Source organism: Pan troglodytes, chromosome 19, assembly GCF_028858775.2.
Source record: "Pan troglodytes isolate AG18354 chromosome 19, NHGRI_mPanTro3-v2.0_pri, whole genome shotgun sequence".
Lineage (NCBI taxonomy): Eukaryota > Metazoa > Chordata > Mammalia > Primates > Hominidae > Pan > Pan troglodytes.
Window position 1 is genome coordinate 22,403,138 of NC_072417.2, and position 17,089 is coordinate 22,420,226.

General features: G+C 54.5%; 1 protein-coding gene across 20 annotated transcripts in view; it reads left to right on the forward strand.

Moving 5' to 3' along the window:
- Window positions 1-1,331: 1,331 nt before the first annotated feature.
- Window positions 1,332-17,089, forward strand: part of ARHGAP27 (Rho GTPase activating protein 27) — a 39,122-nt gene continuing 23,364 nt past the window's right edge. For 11 of the 20 annotated variants that reach the window (XR_010152824.1, XM_016931601.4, XM_016931594.4 and 8 more), the window contains exons 1-4: window positions 1,333-1,508; window positions 1,911-2,056; window positions 2,522-2,653; window positions 3,980-4,654. Coding sequence is in view for 15 of the 20 variants with exons in the window: in XM_016931601.4 (XP_016787090.3) it covers window positions 3,998-4,654 (657 nt within the window). In the remaining 5 variants the exon portion in view is untranslated. Of the gene's footprint in view, window positions 1,509-1,910; window positions 2,057-2,330; window positions 2,654-3,979; window positions 4,655-8,644; window positions 8,732-17,089 lie in introns of those variants that run through there. The other 9 variants (XM_009431952.5, XM_063798419.1, XM_063798420.1 and 6 more) reach the window with 3 other exon arrangements.

The window sequence follows — 17,089 nt, forward strand, 5'->3', positions numbered from 1 at the left end:
CTATCCCATTGACAGGAAAGAAATCTGAGCTGCAGAGATAAGGCAGAACTCCCAAGGCCTACCAGCCACCAAGCAGCAGAGTGGGGCATCATACCTGCCTGACCCCACGCAAAGACCATCACCACTGCCAGCCGCTGCCTGGCTGTGCTGCAGGTGGAGAGGGACCTAAAAGGTAGGGAGGGAGAGAAGATTCCTCCAGCCACGATTTTCTTTTTTTCTTTTTTGGTTGTTGTTTTTTGAGACGGAGTCTTGCTTTGTCACCCAGGCTGAAGTGCAGTGGCACGATCATGGCTCACTGCAGTCTCCGCCTCCCGGGTTCACACCATTCTCCTGCCTCAGCCTCCGGAGTAGCTGGGACTACAGGCTCCCGCCACCACGTCCAGCTAATGTTTTATATTTTTAGTAGAGACAGGGTTTCACCGTGTTAGCCAGGGTTTCTCGATCTCCTGACCTCATGATCCGCCCGCCTCAGCCTCCCAAAGTGCTGGGATTATAGGCATGAGCCACCGTGCCCGGCACCAGCCACTATTTTCTAAGCATGTCGGGCACCAAAGACCAATGCTGAGTTCTGCTGTGTGCCCACCCTGGAGGGTCCCAAGGTGCCACCAAGGCTCAGACACACAGATTCTCAGAGGAAGTGTGGACTCACAGGTGGGCAATGCCTAGCAGAGGCAAAGATATAGAGGTAAGGGAGTTCCTCTGAATCTGGGTGGCCAGATTCAGCTTCCCACCCAACCCTGGGTCCCCAGGAGGTGGTGTCAAGAGAGGCCATGGCCTGGGATGTGGGCCCTTCTTCCTCCCAGAACACTGGGCTGAATCAGCCAGCTCTTGGCACACACAGCCAGGTCCACAGGCACAACTGTTCCTTGGGGCCCCTGAGGGCAGGGGGTGTGCTGGGGCTGTGGCTTGTAATGTCTGGAGTGAGTGCAGGCTCAGATCAGGGCGAGGCTGCTTGTCCAGAGAGGCAGAAAAGTCCCAAACAGAAGACCCCCAAGGCGGAGGGCCCTGGGGCTGGACTCCTGGAGGTTGTTCTGAGCTTACCCTGTGGACGGATTGGAAGGTGGCCCTCCTTCCCCACAAGGATCAAGAGGGGGTGGGGGATGGTGGGAGGGCAATCTGGCCAGGCGAAGCTGCGGGGGAGGCTCCCGCCCTCCCCAGTCCCACCATCTCAGCCCCGCAGCCTCTTTCTCCCTGGAGACAGCCAGGTGTGGCCCAGGATCCCGGGAAGTGCAGGGGAGGGGGTGGCGTCTTCGCTCCTCAGGCGCTGGCCCGGCCCAGAGGGGACAGGAAGCCAGGACACCGGGGATTGTCTCTCGCAACCGCAGCCCAGCCCCAGTCCGGGAGGAAGTTCTGCCCGGCGCTCTCCGCCGGTGCCTCCCTGGTTATATTGTTGAACAGGAAACCCGGCAGCGCGGGAGCCGCACAGTCGAGGAGGGAGCGCGGGACGCTGAGCCCACGCGCGCCTGCCGGGGCAAGTGGAGGCGAAGCCGGCGAGCGGACGCCCCGAGGTGCCCGGGCAGGCAGGGTCGGGAGTGGGGCGCCGAGCGGGGGTTGGGGGTGGGAAGTGGGGTGGGGGTGGGGAAAGGGCAGGGTTGGGGAGGGAAGGGTGCGGCAGGTGGCGGGTCCGCACCCGGGAGCTCCGCGCGCCTGCTCCCCTTGTCTCCGCGCTGGGGCGGGAGCTGCGCGGGCCGCATCCCACGGGGAGGAGAAGGTAGGCGAAGGGCTGCCCTCCATCTGGGGGCTGGAGGGGAGCAGGCCCAGGCCCCCAGCGCCGACCCAGGCGTTGACGCCGCTGTAGCTTGAGTCGCCTGGGCAGTGGACGCAGGGGACCTCCTGGCGACTGGTGCGCTGTCGCGCTCCAGGGATCCTCCCGGCTTCCCCAATCCCTCCCCTTCTCTGCGTTTCCCCAGGGTCGGGGAAGGAACCGAGGCCCGGTCCCCTTCTTATCCAGCCCGAGACATCGAGCTCCGGTGGGCGTCCCTGCGCTGGGAATCCCGCTCGGAGTTTTTCCAGGCCCGGCCGGGCTGCTCCAGGAAAGGCCCTGGTGGGGGAAGAGGTGGGCCCGGAGCGGGTGGATTTGCAATCCGGTTGGAAGGGCTCGCAGTGGGTGATTCAGGGTGCAAATGACCTCCCCGGGAACAGGAACGCCCGCACGAGACAACCAGCCCCAGCCCGGCATTCCCAGAGCCGCGCACAGGAGGGACGCAGGGACTCCCGGACAGCAAATCCCGGGGGGTGGGGGGTGAAGGGTGGGGGGTGGGAGGGCGGGGAATAGAGGGGGAAGGCGGAGCGGGGGCGGTCCCATCCTCCTTGGGCTCTGCTCGCGACCCGCCAGTGCCCCTTCAGACGCAGCAGTCCCGGCTCCAGGTGCTGGCCTTCTGCTCTGGACCTCGTCCCAATGCCCCCCAAGGTCCCCAGCAGAGGCATTCAGGCTCCTCCTCGCCCCACCCAGACACGGCTGCTTTGGGTATCGGTGACAGCACTCCTGAGCGTCCCTGTCCCTCTTCGCTCTGCTTGCCAGCTCCTGTTCCGCGCAGCCTCTCCGGCCTCGCCCCTGGAAACCCCGCCCAGGGCGATGGTAGGGGCCTAACCTGCAGCCACCGCCGGCTCCGCCCACCCAGCCCATGGGCTCCCTGAGGCCCGCCCAGCCGACGTGAGTGCGCTGCGGGGTCCAAGGGGAGGGGGCGCCGGGGGAGTGTCCTGCTTGGGGTTTGTTGGTTCAGCACCGGGCAGCTCGATGACCCCGCCTCCGGGGCCCAACGTGCTTACTGACTCAGTTTACACCCTCTCCTCGTCAAGGAACGCTTGACAAAGTGGCGGAGGAGCCCTGCTGGGGCCCCCGTTGGAACCTGCTCCTCTGCCTCGGCAAGCGGCGGTCTCCTGGCCCCGGGTCCGGGCCACCTTAGGGGGCAGGAAGAGGTGTGGTCAGTGTGGGAGTTTGGAGGGGCCATGCACTTCCGGAGAAAACCACCGACTCATGGCTTTGGTGGAGGGGCGCAGACAGATTTAGTTAGGCTCTCCCCCATCCCTGACACCCCGAAGCCCGGGCGGGAGCGGGGCTTATGACCACCACTCCGGAGAGCTTTGGGTGGCCCTGCTCTGGGACTCCGCACTTATAGTCACTGTCTCAGAGTGCATTCTCCAGGAGCCACTCGTGGGGACACTGTAGGGGTCACAGGGCAGGTGGGCAGGCCACAGGGGCAGGGCCTTTCTCGGGGGGCGGCGTGAGAGCTGGAGAGCAGGGGGCGGTGCGGGCCGGGCTGGGCGGGCCGGGCTCGGGCTCACGTCTGCGGTGATGCAGCTGGGGAAGGAAAGAGAAACCGAGAGAACCGGTTCCCCCGCATTGGCAGCGGAGGCCTCTACATCAAGGCCCTCGGACTAAGGGGGGCAGGGACAGCCCCCAGGTAGAGCTGTTCGCTGGGCCCCCTACAGAGCCCACATTCCAACTCTGACCAGGGGGTCGGGGCGCAAGCTCCTGGAGGGAGGCAGTGCTACGAGACCCTCTGCGGATTCTCTGCGGGCGGGAGGCTTCCAGGCGGGACAGAGCCGGGGAGCGGCAGTAAATGGGGTGTTCTTCCTACTTGACTGACGGAAAACTAAGGCGCAGTCAACTATTAAGCAAGCGTGGTGTCGACCTTAGAGCGGGCAATCACCCCTCGTTTTAAAGCCAAGGCTTCCCTCGCAGTCGATTTGGACCAAGACTACCCACAATCTCCCCACCGCAGGACTGAAGCAAGGGTCAAATCTTAGAATCAACCCCACAGAACGAAGGGCTGTCCTAATTCCAGCACTGAGTGTAAGAATGGAAGCCTTACATGTGATTTTATGCAAGTTCCCATTTTAGAGATGGGAAAACTGAGGCCCGAAGGCGAACGGCGAGTGCAGGATCGGGACTGGAACCCAAGTCTGTCCCCGAGTGCGGGGCTATTCCAGGCTCGGTGGTCTTGACCTCCGCGGCCCTCCTTCTTGTTGCCCGCAGGAAAACGCCGCGGCCGCGATGGCGGCGGACGTGGTGGGGGACGTGTACGTGCTGGTGGAGCACCCCTTCGAGTACACCGGCAAGGACGGGCGCCGCGTGGCCATCCGGCCGAATGAGCGCTACCGGCTGCTGCGGCGCAGCACCGAGCACTGGTGGCACGTGCGGCGTGAGCCCGGCGGCCGCCCCTTCTACCTGCCTGCGCAGTACGTGCGCGAGCTGCCCGCGCTGGGCAACCCTGCCGCCGCCGCGCCGCCAGGTCCCCACCCGAGCCCCGCGGCCCCTGAGCCGCTCGCCTACGACTACCGGTTTGTGAGCGCGTCTGCGACCGCGGGCCCCGACGGCGCCCCCGAGGAGTCCGGAGGCCGAGCCAGCTCCCTGTGCGGCCCTGCGCAACGCGGCGCCGCGACCCAGCGCAGCAGCCTGGCGCCCGGCCTGCCAGCCTGCCTGTACCTGCGGCCCGCGGCGCCCGTGCGGCCCGCGCAGTCCCTGAACGACCTGGCCTGCGCCGCCGTCTCGCCTCCCGCCGGCCTCCTAGGAAGCAGCGGCAGCTTCAAGGCCTGCAGCGTGGCGGGCTCCTGGGTGTGCCCGCGGCCTCTGGCGCGCAGCGACTCAGAGAACGTCTACGAGGTCATCCAGGACTTGCACGTCCCGCCGCGGGAGGAGAGCGCAGAGCAGGTACCTCCCCGGGCGCTGGGGCGCGGAGGCGGGTGGCGCGCTAGGGACCGCGCCCGCACGGAGCCGGGGCGCAAGGAGACCCGCTCCGCTCAGCGTCGGGCACGACGCCCACCTCTGTCCGAAGACTTCGGATGAGCTCCCTCTCCCCAACGCGAAACGTGAGGGGTGCACGCCCGCAGTCCCTCATCAGCAATTCCCAAGCTCCAAAGCTCCCTGGAAGCCCAGAGGCTTTTCGTAATCCAATTGGTGGCAAAATTGCGCTTGAACTGATGTGAGGCTGCTGATGGTCTTTATTTATCGCACTTGTGTGAATATTCATGTTTCGCTGCAGAAATGCAAATGAGCTCGATGGTCGGCTGCTGCCCCAAGCCCTGCTGGGAGGTTATATAACCTACTGCAGGTGTGTGCCCCATATTATCTTTCCAAGTCCCAGCTGTTCTGTATTCCGAAGCGCATCTGGGCACGGAACGGGGGATTGCGGGCCTGCCCCGGCCCAACGGACTTGCCCGTCTCCCAGGAGTCTGGGGTCAGATGAGAGGGTGGATGTGAAAGTCAGGCGTCTGCTTCCCTTTGAGGGTGCTTCCAGCATTTCAGTTCCTTTTTTTAAAGAACTCTTGATGGGTTTGTTTCAGAAAGACGTCCGGTTAAGTGAGGTTGTTTTTCCCCCCTCTTCAGAGTCCAGTTGTGTTCATCTGGGAAATCGAAAATAGAGCACGTTTTAAAAACAGGTCTTACATCCTCAGAACACTCTGGGCGACCCTGACATTTTGAACTTTAGGAACTTTTCAGAGAGGGGTAGCCCGAGGGGAAAAAAAGATGCTCAGAACCGTTCTGCCATCTGCCACCGGCCGTGTGATGATCTGGGGGCAGTTCTTTTCCTCTCTTAGGGTCTCGGTTTGTTCTTTAGCCCAAAGGGAGGGGTTGGACAGATGACCTCTGATCCTCGGGAGCCTCTGATTTCTTTCGCTGTACCTGATGTCATTACCATGAACACTGATGCCCACTATGTGCCAGGACTGAGTCCGGGATGCCCAGACGAAGGAGACACGCCTCCGTAGGCCCGCTGCTGGGTGTTCCCTCCGCCCGACTCGTTACAATGCAGAGCTCAGGTTTTGAGACTAGGGAAAGGGGAACTGGATTCTGCTGGGTCACCTGCCAGCTGCTGACAGCCACTTAACTTACACGCGAGGACGCTCCCCCAGGCCCAGCGTCCTCTGGTGTAAGCACAATACTTAAGGATTAGGGTTGTGAGCCTTAAACGAGGTAAGGCTTCGAAGCGCTTGACAGCAGCAGGGGGTCCACCCAGGCTGTCTGGGTAGTCCTGGTTTGGCTTCCCTGGGTCTCCGCCGCCTTCACTCAGGCTTCTGCAGCGGTAGCCCGCCGCCTTGTGGCCAGGGTGGGGAACGGCACCCGGCGGGCGGGGCTGGGCACTGCCACTCTGTCCTAGTGACGGTGGGAGGGTGCCTGCCCATCTGAGCGGAGCCCCTGGAGGTGGGGGAATGGCCTTGCTCTTTGAACCTCGCATCTGGCCCAGGGTCTGGCTCAAACAGAGTGCACAGAGAGTGTGTGTTGAGAAGCGCAGAGGTGCGGCAGCCCTTTACCTATGAGCCAGGGCTCTGTAGGTCTGCAAGGGCCAACACCCCAGGCCCCAGGACCAAAGAGGAAGGAGACTGCCCAGGTCCTGACATCTCCTGAGAAGACAGATCACCCCGGCTGCCAGGGCGCCTGCCAGGTGGCCCCTCTGCCCATCCTTCCTCCAGCTCCCAGCAGGTTCCCAGTTGCAGTGGCATATGGAGGGAGGGGCACCGATGATAGGGGTAGGGGACTTACCCAGGGGGGGAATCTAGGACATTGGCCAGAGACAGGCAGCTCCCTGGCCCCACTTGTGGCCCTAATTCACTATGTGACCTCCACAAGTCGCTTTGCATCTCTGGTCCTGTTTCCTCCCCTGTGCGATGTGTGCAATAATACCACGTTCCCTGCCACAGAGCTTTATTCAAGAGGCAGCTGTGGGTCTCCCTGGCGCTCCACCGCCAACAAAGTCCAGGGTAGGGAGTTGGCCCTGCCCCTGCAAGGGAACCCCATCCCTGCTCTTAGTTGTCCCAGGCAGAGTTTCCCCACCATGATCCTCCAGGCCCATTCACTCCTTCATTAGGCATCAACTAGCTGAATACCTGCCAAGCCCTGGTGAGCCTTCGGATCTGGAGAGGACTGAGGCACAGCCACGATCCTGGGGGACTCACCCTCTTGGATAGGAGACCAGCAAGAGAAGACATGGGGCCGGGGCTCAGAGTGGAGCATAGGGTTGAGAGTGGGTGCCCACCCGGGCAGGGCCTCGTGGGCCCTTGCCAGGAATGTGCACATTATCCTGCAGCCGCTGTGAGGCTTTTAGCAGAGAAAGGAATGGGATTGAGAAAAAAATCCCTGTGGCCAGGGCTTCAAGAATGGCTGAAGCTCTTGGTGGTCTCGTGGGCATGTGGTGGAAACAGAGGTTTGGGAGATGGATGGGCAGGGTCTGGGGGCCGAGGGAGGTGGGAGGGAAATCAGGTTGAGTTCTAGATTCCCAGCTGGCACTCGTGGGCAGACAGTGGTGCTGCTTCCTGAGGGGGGGATGACTTGGGGAGGAGCAGGGTGGAAAAAAGATGGGGCCCACCTGGATTTAGGTGCCAAAGGGAAGAGAAGCATGAGAGTGCTGGCTCAGAGGCCAAGAAGTGTCCAGAAGAAGGACGCACAGGAAGGTCATGTGAGAGAAAGGCCGTATAACACTTACCCTAAGTGACCACTAGACGCTCAGCTGGTCAGGGGGCTGCTGAAGGCAGAGGGCGGTGGTCAGTAGTGAAGTGAGGGTGCGAATTGAGCGTGTGGACAATGGGCAGAAGGAGAGAGACACAGTGTGGCCAGAGAGGGTGTAGGGTCATGGATGGAACCGTCCCCAGGCTCAGGTGGGTGGGCAGGAGATGGGGAGGCTAAAGATGGGGAGAAGGTTGTTGCTGAGAAGGGATCTCAGAAGAAACTGGGTGCAGAACAGAGGGGCAGGATGTGGGGATGGCATGGCATGGGGGCACTGGGGAGTGTGTGGGGATGCCCTTCTGTCAGGCAGTAGCTCAGGGCTTAGGGCAGGCTACCAGGCAGGGCCAGGGACCCCCAGAACAGAGGAGCTCCTGCCATGGATGGTGTTTTACAGCCTTGTCACTCCCCATGCACTCTAATCGCGCATATTGAGCACTTGGGGTGGGCTGGTCACTGTGCTGGACACTGGGGACAAAGTGTGGTAAGATGCAGTCCCAAAGGGGCTAACAGTCCTGTGGGCTCTTGCTCAAAGGCTTGTAACCCAGGGTTAAGCTCCCAGCAGCTTGGAAGGCAGGCGTAGGCACCTCCATTTGCCCTGAGTACAAACAGAGGTTCAGAGAGGTTTAGTGACAGGACGAAGCTCACACGGCCAGGAAGTGGCTGTGTTCAGGACAGTTCCAGGCCCCCTGACCCCAAGCCCCACCCTGGCCAGCAGGTTCAGTTTCAGCCTGGTGGCCTTTAGAGTTGGCCACCCTGTTCCCTTCAACAAGAACAGTACAAGCTGAAGGCAGGCACGTGCTCCTTCTTCTGAGCGTCCTGCGTGCCCAGCCCTGTTGTGGAAGAGTTGATGTCCCAGGAGAGGGACATCTCCTGTTCCTTTGCTGCCCAGGAGAGGGCAGAAGCAAACCCTTCTGAGAGGGGAGAGAGGGAGACACGGGCGGTAAGCAGGGATGACTCCTCCTCTCCCACAAAGAGGCCACTCAGGGAGCTCTGGGAAGCCAGGTCAAAGCCAGTGCAATAAAGGGGCCTCTGAGACTCTTCCCTTGGTCCTGACTCTGGGATTTCAGGGTGCGGTCACCATCCCCGCCCAGAGGTGGGAAGGCCCAGGCAGGTGGAGCTGGCCTGGAGCCCGCCCCTGCTGCTGGGGCATTGGCCACTGGGAGGGAAGTTCCAGCCGGGCTGCTGCACCTTCTTATACAAGCAGCCCCGGAGGCGCCGCACCTGAGCAGGCAGCCCCGACTGGAAGGAGCCCGGGGCCCTCATTCCTTCTCCTCCACTGGGAACTGAGTGAGTCCTCGCCCCTGGGGGACTAGGGGGTGGCCACAGCAGTTTCCCCAATCTCTCCCCTCCCTTTCCCGAATCCTAAAACCCATCTGGGGGCCCCTCCCCTCTGGATCCAGGCCCAGCACCCACTTCCTAGGACAAACTCCAAGGGCAGCCCGAGGCCACTGTGACTGAGAGAAAGGAACTGGCCTTGGGACAGACCCTCCTGTCCCCCTTCGGGGCCAGCTAGGGGGACTTTGACAAGGGGTGTTGGTAACAGCAGGAAGCTGAGGCCAAGTTGAAGGGACTCTAGCTAGCCCCTTGCTCGTACTCCCTCTTCCGGCACCCCCCACCCCCAACCCCCAGGTGGGGCAGCCACCCTGGGGTGGCCCTGCTGGTTTCTTTACACCTGACCCAGTTCCCTCCCGGTGACTCACCTGCAGCCCCAGGCTGTCCCAGGAGCCCCTCTGCCTGCCTAGGACCTGACTTAGGAGAGAGCAGCTTCTTGGATCTCCCTCCCACCCTCACCCCACATTGCTGTCCACCCAGAGATCTCCCTGCCCACCCCCCGCACCCCCTGGCTCTCCTGCAGGCCCCATGATCTCTTCAGGTCTCGCTGGAGCCTGTGCCTGGCTCTCACCTCTTAGTCCTTGGCTCCCTTCAGCGCCCAGGGGCCTGCGATGGGCCCCAGGACAAGCCCACCTGCCCCCTCACTTTCTTCCCAGGCCTCAGCAGTTGACCTCACTCTAGACCTGTTTTTTGTAATGTTTATTTCAATGGTTTTGCGGAGCAGGTGGTGTTTGGTTACGTGAATAAGTTCTTTAGTGGCTATTTCTGAGATTTTGGTGCACCCGTCACCTGACTGGTGTGCACTGTACCCAATGTGTAGTCTTTTATCCCTCACCCCCCTCCCACCCTTCCCCCACTCCCAAGTCCCCAAAGTCCATTATATCATTCTTAGGCCTTTGCATCCTCATAGCTTAGCTCCCATAGACCTGTTTTCTCTGCCCTTCTTAGAGCTGACTGCGTCCAGTACAGGGAGGGGTGGGCATCAGTACTGAATGCCAGCCTGGATGGGTGGTCAGTGCCAGGCCCTGGGGAATGGGAAAGTCCATGATCGTGACCAGGGCGTAGCTGATGATCAGGGATGTGGTCGAGTCTCCATGCCTGAATGTTAAGGAGATTGGGAGCTGGATCTGTGCTGGGGAGTGAGAGGTCAGTGGCTGTTGGTTCATATTGAAGGGGAAACAGGGCTGCCAGGACTAGGGCTCTGGGGCACAGGGGCAGAGGTGCTCTTGCTAAAATTTGGGAAGCTCTGTTTCCAGATTGCAGAAGGATTCTGGTGTTGAGGGAACTTCCAGAGCTGTTGCCTGAGCAGGGTGAGGCCTGCAGGACCCTTCTGTCCAGCTGAGGCTGCTGTGGGTGCCCACCCTGCCTCCTTGCCCTCTCCTGGCTGGGGGTCCCCTGTGAGGCATGAAAGGAGGGGGGCAGGGGCCCCTGCCCGGGCCTCCGTGTCTGTGTAGGGACTGGGCCAGAGAGAGGAAGCAGAGGTAGCAGAAGGGCCTGCCTGCAGAATCATCCCAGCCTCCCCCTTCCTTTCTCCTCCTTGGCCCAGTTAAATGTGTAAATTACTATTCCCTCCCTATAAAAATAGCTTAACTCCATTACAAATATTTGAATAATAGGAGGAAATCTCAATCGAATGACTGTGAGCATGTTGGTTTCTTCCCATTTATTCTGCCTTCTTATGCGTATGTCTTGGGCAGTTCCCGTAGAGACATCACAGTGTAATGACGATTGTGCCTTCTGCTTTTTCATTTACCATATTCACCTAGTCAGTGAATGTCAGCCGCTGTACTGGGGGCTAGGGAGCAATGAAAAATAAAGGATGGTTCCTGCCCTCAGGTAGCTTACTGTCCAGGAGAAATTGAACAGCAGATCCAGTTATGATATTGTATGGCATGGCAGTTATGGTATGGAAGATATGATATGATATGATATGTCTGCAGAGAGCTGTGGGGGGCATGTTGGAGGAGCTGCCCTCCCAGAATCTTGTTGGCAAGAGGGAAATCCAGGAGTGCTTCCTGGAGGAGGAAGGTGTTGGCAGAGTTGAATTCGAAAGGTTTCTACAGTTCCCGCTCATGAAACCCTCTGGACCGGGTGCCTTTTTCAGTGGCAGATTTTTTTTCTCATCAATGGTAATTAGTTTATTTAAGTTTCTACTCACCTTCTAGTTAATTTTGGCCATTTTATATTTTACTAGGAAAGCATTCATTTTCTCCAGATGTGTAAACTCTCCACTTTTAAAATTTATTATGAATTTCTTTGTGACCAAGTAAATGATTTTGCTAAGTTTTTCACAGACATATAAGAAAAATGCATATTTTCTTTTTTTATTTTAATTTTAATTTTATTTTTTTGAGATGTCGCCCAGGCTGGAGTGCAGTGGTGTGGTCTCGGTTCACCGCAACCTCCACCTCCTGGGTTCAAGTGATTCTCCTGCCTCAGCCTCCTGAGTAGCTGGGATTACAGGTGTGCGCCACCACACCGGGCTAATTTTTGTATTTTTAGTACAGAGGTGATTTTGCCATGTTGGCCAGGCTGGTCTGGAACTCCTGACCTCAAGTGATCCACCCACCTCAGCCTCCCAAAGTGCTGGGATTACAGGTGTGAGCCACCATGCCTGGCCAGAAAAATGCATATTTTCTATTTAAGGGATATAAGGTACTATCTGCATCAAATCATGTTTATTGATTGTATTATTCAAACTTTCATTTCCTTTGTACCCTTTGCTTGGGGGCAGGGGTCTTTTACTCTAATTCTGATAGAGATGTGTTATGTTAAACCTTCCTCTCACATTTTCTCTATAAAGCTCTTCTGGGGCTTTTCCTAGTTTTTGCTTTTTATATTTAACTACGATGCTGTCAGGAGGATGCAGATTTCGAGTGTTCTTTCGTTACAAATTATGCTTTTCTATCATTACGTGGTGTCCCTCTTTATCCTATTCTAGTGCTTAACCTTAAATTTCACCCTTCTATTGTTTATATGACCACTCCTTATTTTACTTTATCTTTTTTTGTACTTGCTTAGCATTCTTTTATTTCCTACTATTATCATTTTTTGAAACTACTAATTTCTTGTATATGTCACATCACTGTTTTGTTTTGTTTGAGATAGCGTCTCCCTCTGTTGCCCAGGTTGGAGTGCAGTGGTGTGATCATGGCTCTCTGCAGCCTCAGCCTCCCTGGCTGAGGCAATTCTCCTGCCTCAGCACCTTGAGAACCTGGGACCACAGGCCCGCGTGCCACCATGCGCAGCTAATTTTTTTTTTTTTTTTTTTTTTGCTATTTTTTGTAGTGATGGGGTTTCTTTGTGTTGCCCGCCACCACTGTATTTTTATTATTTTCATGGATTTTTGTTTGTTTTTTGAGATGGAGTCTTGCTGTGTCACTCAGGCTGGTGTGCAGTGGTGCGATCTTGGCTCACTGCAACCTCCGCCTGCCAGGTTCAACTGATTCTCCTGCCCCAACCTCCTGATTAACTGGGATTACAGGCACATGCCACCACATCCAACTAATTTTTGTATTTTTAGTAGAGACAGGGTTTCACCACATTGGTCAGGCTGGTCTCAAACTCCTGACCTCAAGTGATCCACCTGCCTCACCCTCCCAAAGTGCTGGGATTACAGGTATGAGGCACTGCACCCAGCCTATCACTGTATTTTTAAACCCAAGCTGACTCTTTGTCTTTTAGTGGGAGAATTCAATCTGTTCACATTTCATTTAACAATTGATCTACTGTACTTGATTTGATTACCTTTGGCTTATTTTACATTTATTGGTTTATCTTGCAGTTTTTTTCCCTCTGATCTGGTTATCGATTTCCTTTTTCTTCCCCTGTTGCACTTTCCATTTCATTATTGGCAGCTGTCCCTTCTCTGGGGTTCCTAATCAAACACATATTCTGTAGCACATGCCTCGATGGGGATTCTTTTCTCAGCACCCTCATCTGGAGCTTACAGAACCTGTCACTCTGTAGACTCCGGTCTTTTCTCAGCTTAGGAACATCTATTTGTTGCTTGATTTGATTATTGTTTCTTTATTTTTTATTTTTTTGAGACAGGGTCTACTGTGCCACCCAGGCTGGAGTGCTATGGCACGATCACGGCTCACTGCAGCCTCGACCTCCTGGGTTCAAGTGATCCTCCCACCTCAGTCTCCTGAGAAGCTGGGAATACAGGCGCACGCCACCATGCCCAGCTAATTTTGTTTATATTTTATGGAGAGACAAGGTTTCACCTTGTTGCCCAGGCTGGTCTTAAATTTCTGGGCTCAAGCAATCTGCCTGCCTTGGCCTCCCAAAGTTCTGGGATTACAGGCATGAGCCACTGCGCCCGGACTGTTGCTCGATTATTGTTTCTTTTACCTTTTCTTTCCTTTGCATGTGAGCGCTCCCAACTGGGTCCCCCACAGTTTATCTTTGGTCTCTTTATTTCATTCTTGTTGTACTTTTGCTCTGAGGTTTGATGTTTCTTCTTGACCTTCCAGGCTGCAAATTTGAATCTCAAGAGTGAATTTCTTCTCCTTCAACTAGTACAATGACATATTTTAAGTTCTAAAAATCAGTCTTTTTTTCTTTTTTTTTTTTTTGAGATGGAGTCTCCCTCTGTCGCCCAGGCTGGAGTGCAGTGGCATGATCTCGGCTCACTGCAAGCTCCGCTTCCCGGGTTCACGCCATTCTGCCTCAGCCTCCTGAGTAGCTGGGACTACAGGCGCCCCCCCAACACGCCCGGCTAATTTTTTGTATTTTTAGTAGAGACGGGGTTTCACCGTGTTAGCCAGGATGGTCTCAATCTCCTGACCTCATGATCCGCCCGCCTCGTCCTCCCAAAGTGCTGGGATTACAGGCGTGAGCCACCGCGCCCTGCCAAAATCAGTCCTTTTTTAAAACTCTGCTTGATTTGAGTCTCCTTAAGAGTTTGTATTCAAGTTGTAATTGCATTCTCCAGCCCCTCTATTTTGCCAATAGCCTTGAATTTATTTTACTAGATAGTATTTTTACAGGTTTTTTTTTAAATCAAAGCAATATTTTAAAGTCTATAGTAAAAATGTCACATGTACACTGTTTCCCTGCTCTGTTCTCCATCAACTCAAAAGTCACCACTTTCATTCATTCTTTCTTCATTCTTCCAAAGTTTCTGAGTACAAACTAGTATAATTATGTATCTGATTACTTAATTTTCTCTCTCAAGCAACACCGTCCTATGTGTAAAACAAGGTAAAAAACAAAACAAAACAAAACAAAAACCTTGTTTACTTTTTATTTCTTTGACAATGTATCTTGGAGATTGTACCTAGAGAGGTTCTGTCTCCTTCCCTACAACTACAAATAATCCATTTTACCAGTCTCCTGTTGACAGGCATTTGGAATATTTCCCATTTTTTGCTGTTACAACAATGTCATAATGAATACTCTTATATATGTACAGGTAGAAGTAGGAAAAATTCCAGAAGTGGGATTTTGGGGTCAAAAGATAAATATTAGATATTTGATGAGTATGTCCCATGAGGCGTATACCAATGTGCCCTCACCAACACAAATTAGTGTCTGGTCCCCAAAGCCTTGCCAACTGACTGTTGTCAAACTTTTGTTTTCTGCCAACCTGACCATAAAATGTATTATCTTAAGGTACTTTAAATTTGCATTTCTCTTTCTAGTAAGATTATCTTTTCATATATTTAAGGGCTGTTTGTTCCCCCCCTTTTTTTTCTGTGAATGGTCTATTTATATCCTTTGCCTGTTTCTGTATTGGGTTGTTGGGCTTTTTTCTTATTGAGTTCTAGTAGCTTTTTCTATACTAGGGAAAATAATCCTTTGTCTATTATTACATGAATTGTAATTCCCTCCCCCACCCTGAGTTGTCTTTTGACTCTGCTAATAGCATTATTTTGCCACACAAGTTTTCTTAAAATATACTTATGTAGTCCAATGTATCACTCATTTATTTTATGGCTTTTATATTTTGCATCTTTGTTACAAAGTCATATATATATATATACACACACATACAGCATAAGTCTTTTATATATATACACACACAGCATAGTATATATTGTATATATTTATATGTACATACAGCATATTGAAGTCTTTTATCTATATAAAGAGACACATATATAAAATATATAGGCTTATATATATGTATATACATACAGCATATTAGATTTTGTTTTCTTCTTTGATTGTATTTATGGCTTCGTTTTTAAAAACTTAAATCTTTAATCCTTTGAGGGTTATTGTGCATGGACAGAGTTAGACGTGGACCCTCCCTTACTTATATACTTGTTTATTTATGTTTATCTCTGGATGGGCAGCCAGTTGTCCTGTGACCTTTCACTGACAAGTTTGTCTTTCCCCATGACCTGTGATGGCATCTTTAGTGCGTCCTGGGTCCCGGCTGTGCTGGGGTCTGGTAGCGGCAGCTGGTTTAGTGTGTCCTGGGTCCCAGCTGTGCTGGGGTCTGGTAACGGCGGCTGGTTTAGTGTGTCCTGGGTCCCAGCTGTGCTGAGGTCTGGTGGCGGCAGCTGGTTTGGTGGTTCTCTCTGTTCCCCCTGCTGAGCTGTCACAGAGTGAGTTTATATGACTTTGCTCCCCAGAGCTGGGGTCGAGCTGCAGGAGTACCCACTTGGTGGGGGGGCCCTAGAGTGGAGAAGAGATGGTGGTCTCTGCCAGTGGGCCTGTGGGCATGGGGCATCTGTGATGTCAAAACACCAGCAGGAATTCTCCCTGTCTCCTTGGTGCCCTGGCCTTACGGGTAGAGACTACCTGGCCCACCTGTTTGGCCCTCCTCAGCTCCTGGGCGCAAGGGTACAAAAGCCACCCTGCCTTCTCCCCAGGGTCCCATGATGGGCCAGCCTGCCCCAAGGTTCCCCTGGGAGCCTCTACCTCAGACACAGCCTCTCACCTGTGCCAGCCAGGTCCCACCCACCCACTGTCCCAGCCTCTGCTTGACTCAGGCAGTAGCAGGTCGCAGTTGGCAGCAGAGGGGAAACAGGGCGTGTTTAAGTGGCCTTATTCCCAGAATCCTGGCTCCAGAGCTGTGTCTGAAAGGGAGAGGAACTACTTTGTAACACTTCAGGGGTGGGGGGAGCTGGAAGGGCAAGTCTGTTTCCAGGTGAGAAATAATGAACAACTTTTTTTTCTTTTCTTTTTTGAGACAGGGTCTCGCTCTGTCACCCAGGCTGGAGTGCAGTGGTGCGATCACGGCTCACTGCAGCCTCAACCTCCTGGGCTCAAGCAGTCCTCCCGCTTGGTCCTCCCAAATAGCTGAGACCACACGCTTATATGGTAGTGACAGTGAGGATGGAGAATAGTAAAAAAGTTTAAGGGATTTTTTTTTTTTTTTTTTACTTTTTATTATGAAAATGTCCAAATAGGCTGGGCCTGGTGGCTCACACCTATAATCTTAGCACTTTGGGAGGCCGAAGCGGGAGGACTGCTTGAACTCAGGAGTTCAAGACCAGCCTGAAAAACGCAGTGAGACCTCGCCTCTATATTAAAAATAAGTAAATAAATTTAAAACTGAAAAAAAAAAGAAAATGTCCAACGTGAAGAAAAGTAAAAAAAAATTTTTTTTTTTTTTTTTTTTTGAGACAGAGTCTCGCTTTGTCGCCCAGGCTGGAGTGCAGTGGCACGATCTCCGCTCCCAAGTTCACGCCATTCTCCTGCCTCAGCTTCCCAAGTAGCTGGGACTATAGGCGCCTGCCACTGTGCCCGGCTAATTTTTTATATTTTTAGTAGAGACGGGGTTTCACCATGTTAGCCATGATGGTCTCGATCTCCTGACCTTGTGATCCACCTGCCTCGGCCTCCCAAAGTGCTGGGATTACAGGCGTGAGCCACCGCACCCGGCCAAAATTTTTTTTTTTTTTGAGACAGAATCTTGCTCTGTCACCCAGGCTGGAGGGCTGTGGCACAATCTCAGCTCACTGCAATCTCTACCTTCCAGGTTCAAGCGATTCTCATGTCTCAGCCTCCCGAGTAGCAAGTGCCACCACACCTGGCTAATTTTTGTATTTTTAGTAGAGACGGAGTTTCACCATGTTGGCCAGGCTGGTCTCGAACTCCTGATCTCAAATGATCCACCTACCTCTGCCTCCCAAGGTGCTGGGATTACAGGTGTGAGCCACCATGCCCAGACAAAAAGAATTTTTTTTTTTTTTTTTTTGATACTGAGTCTTGCTCTGTCGCCCAGCCTGGAGTGCAATGGCACAATCTTGTCTTATTGCAACCTCTGCCTCCCGGGTTCAAGTGATACTCCTGCCTTACCCTCCCAAGTAGCTGGGATTACAGGCATATGCCACCATGCCCCACTAATTTTTG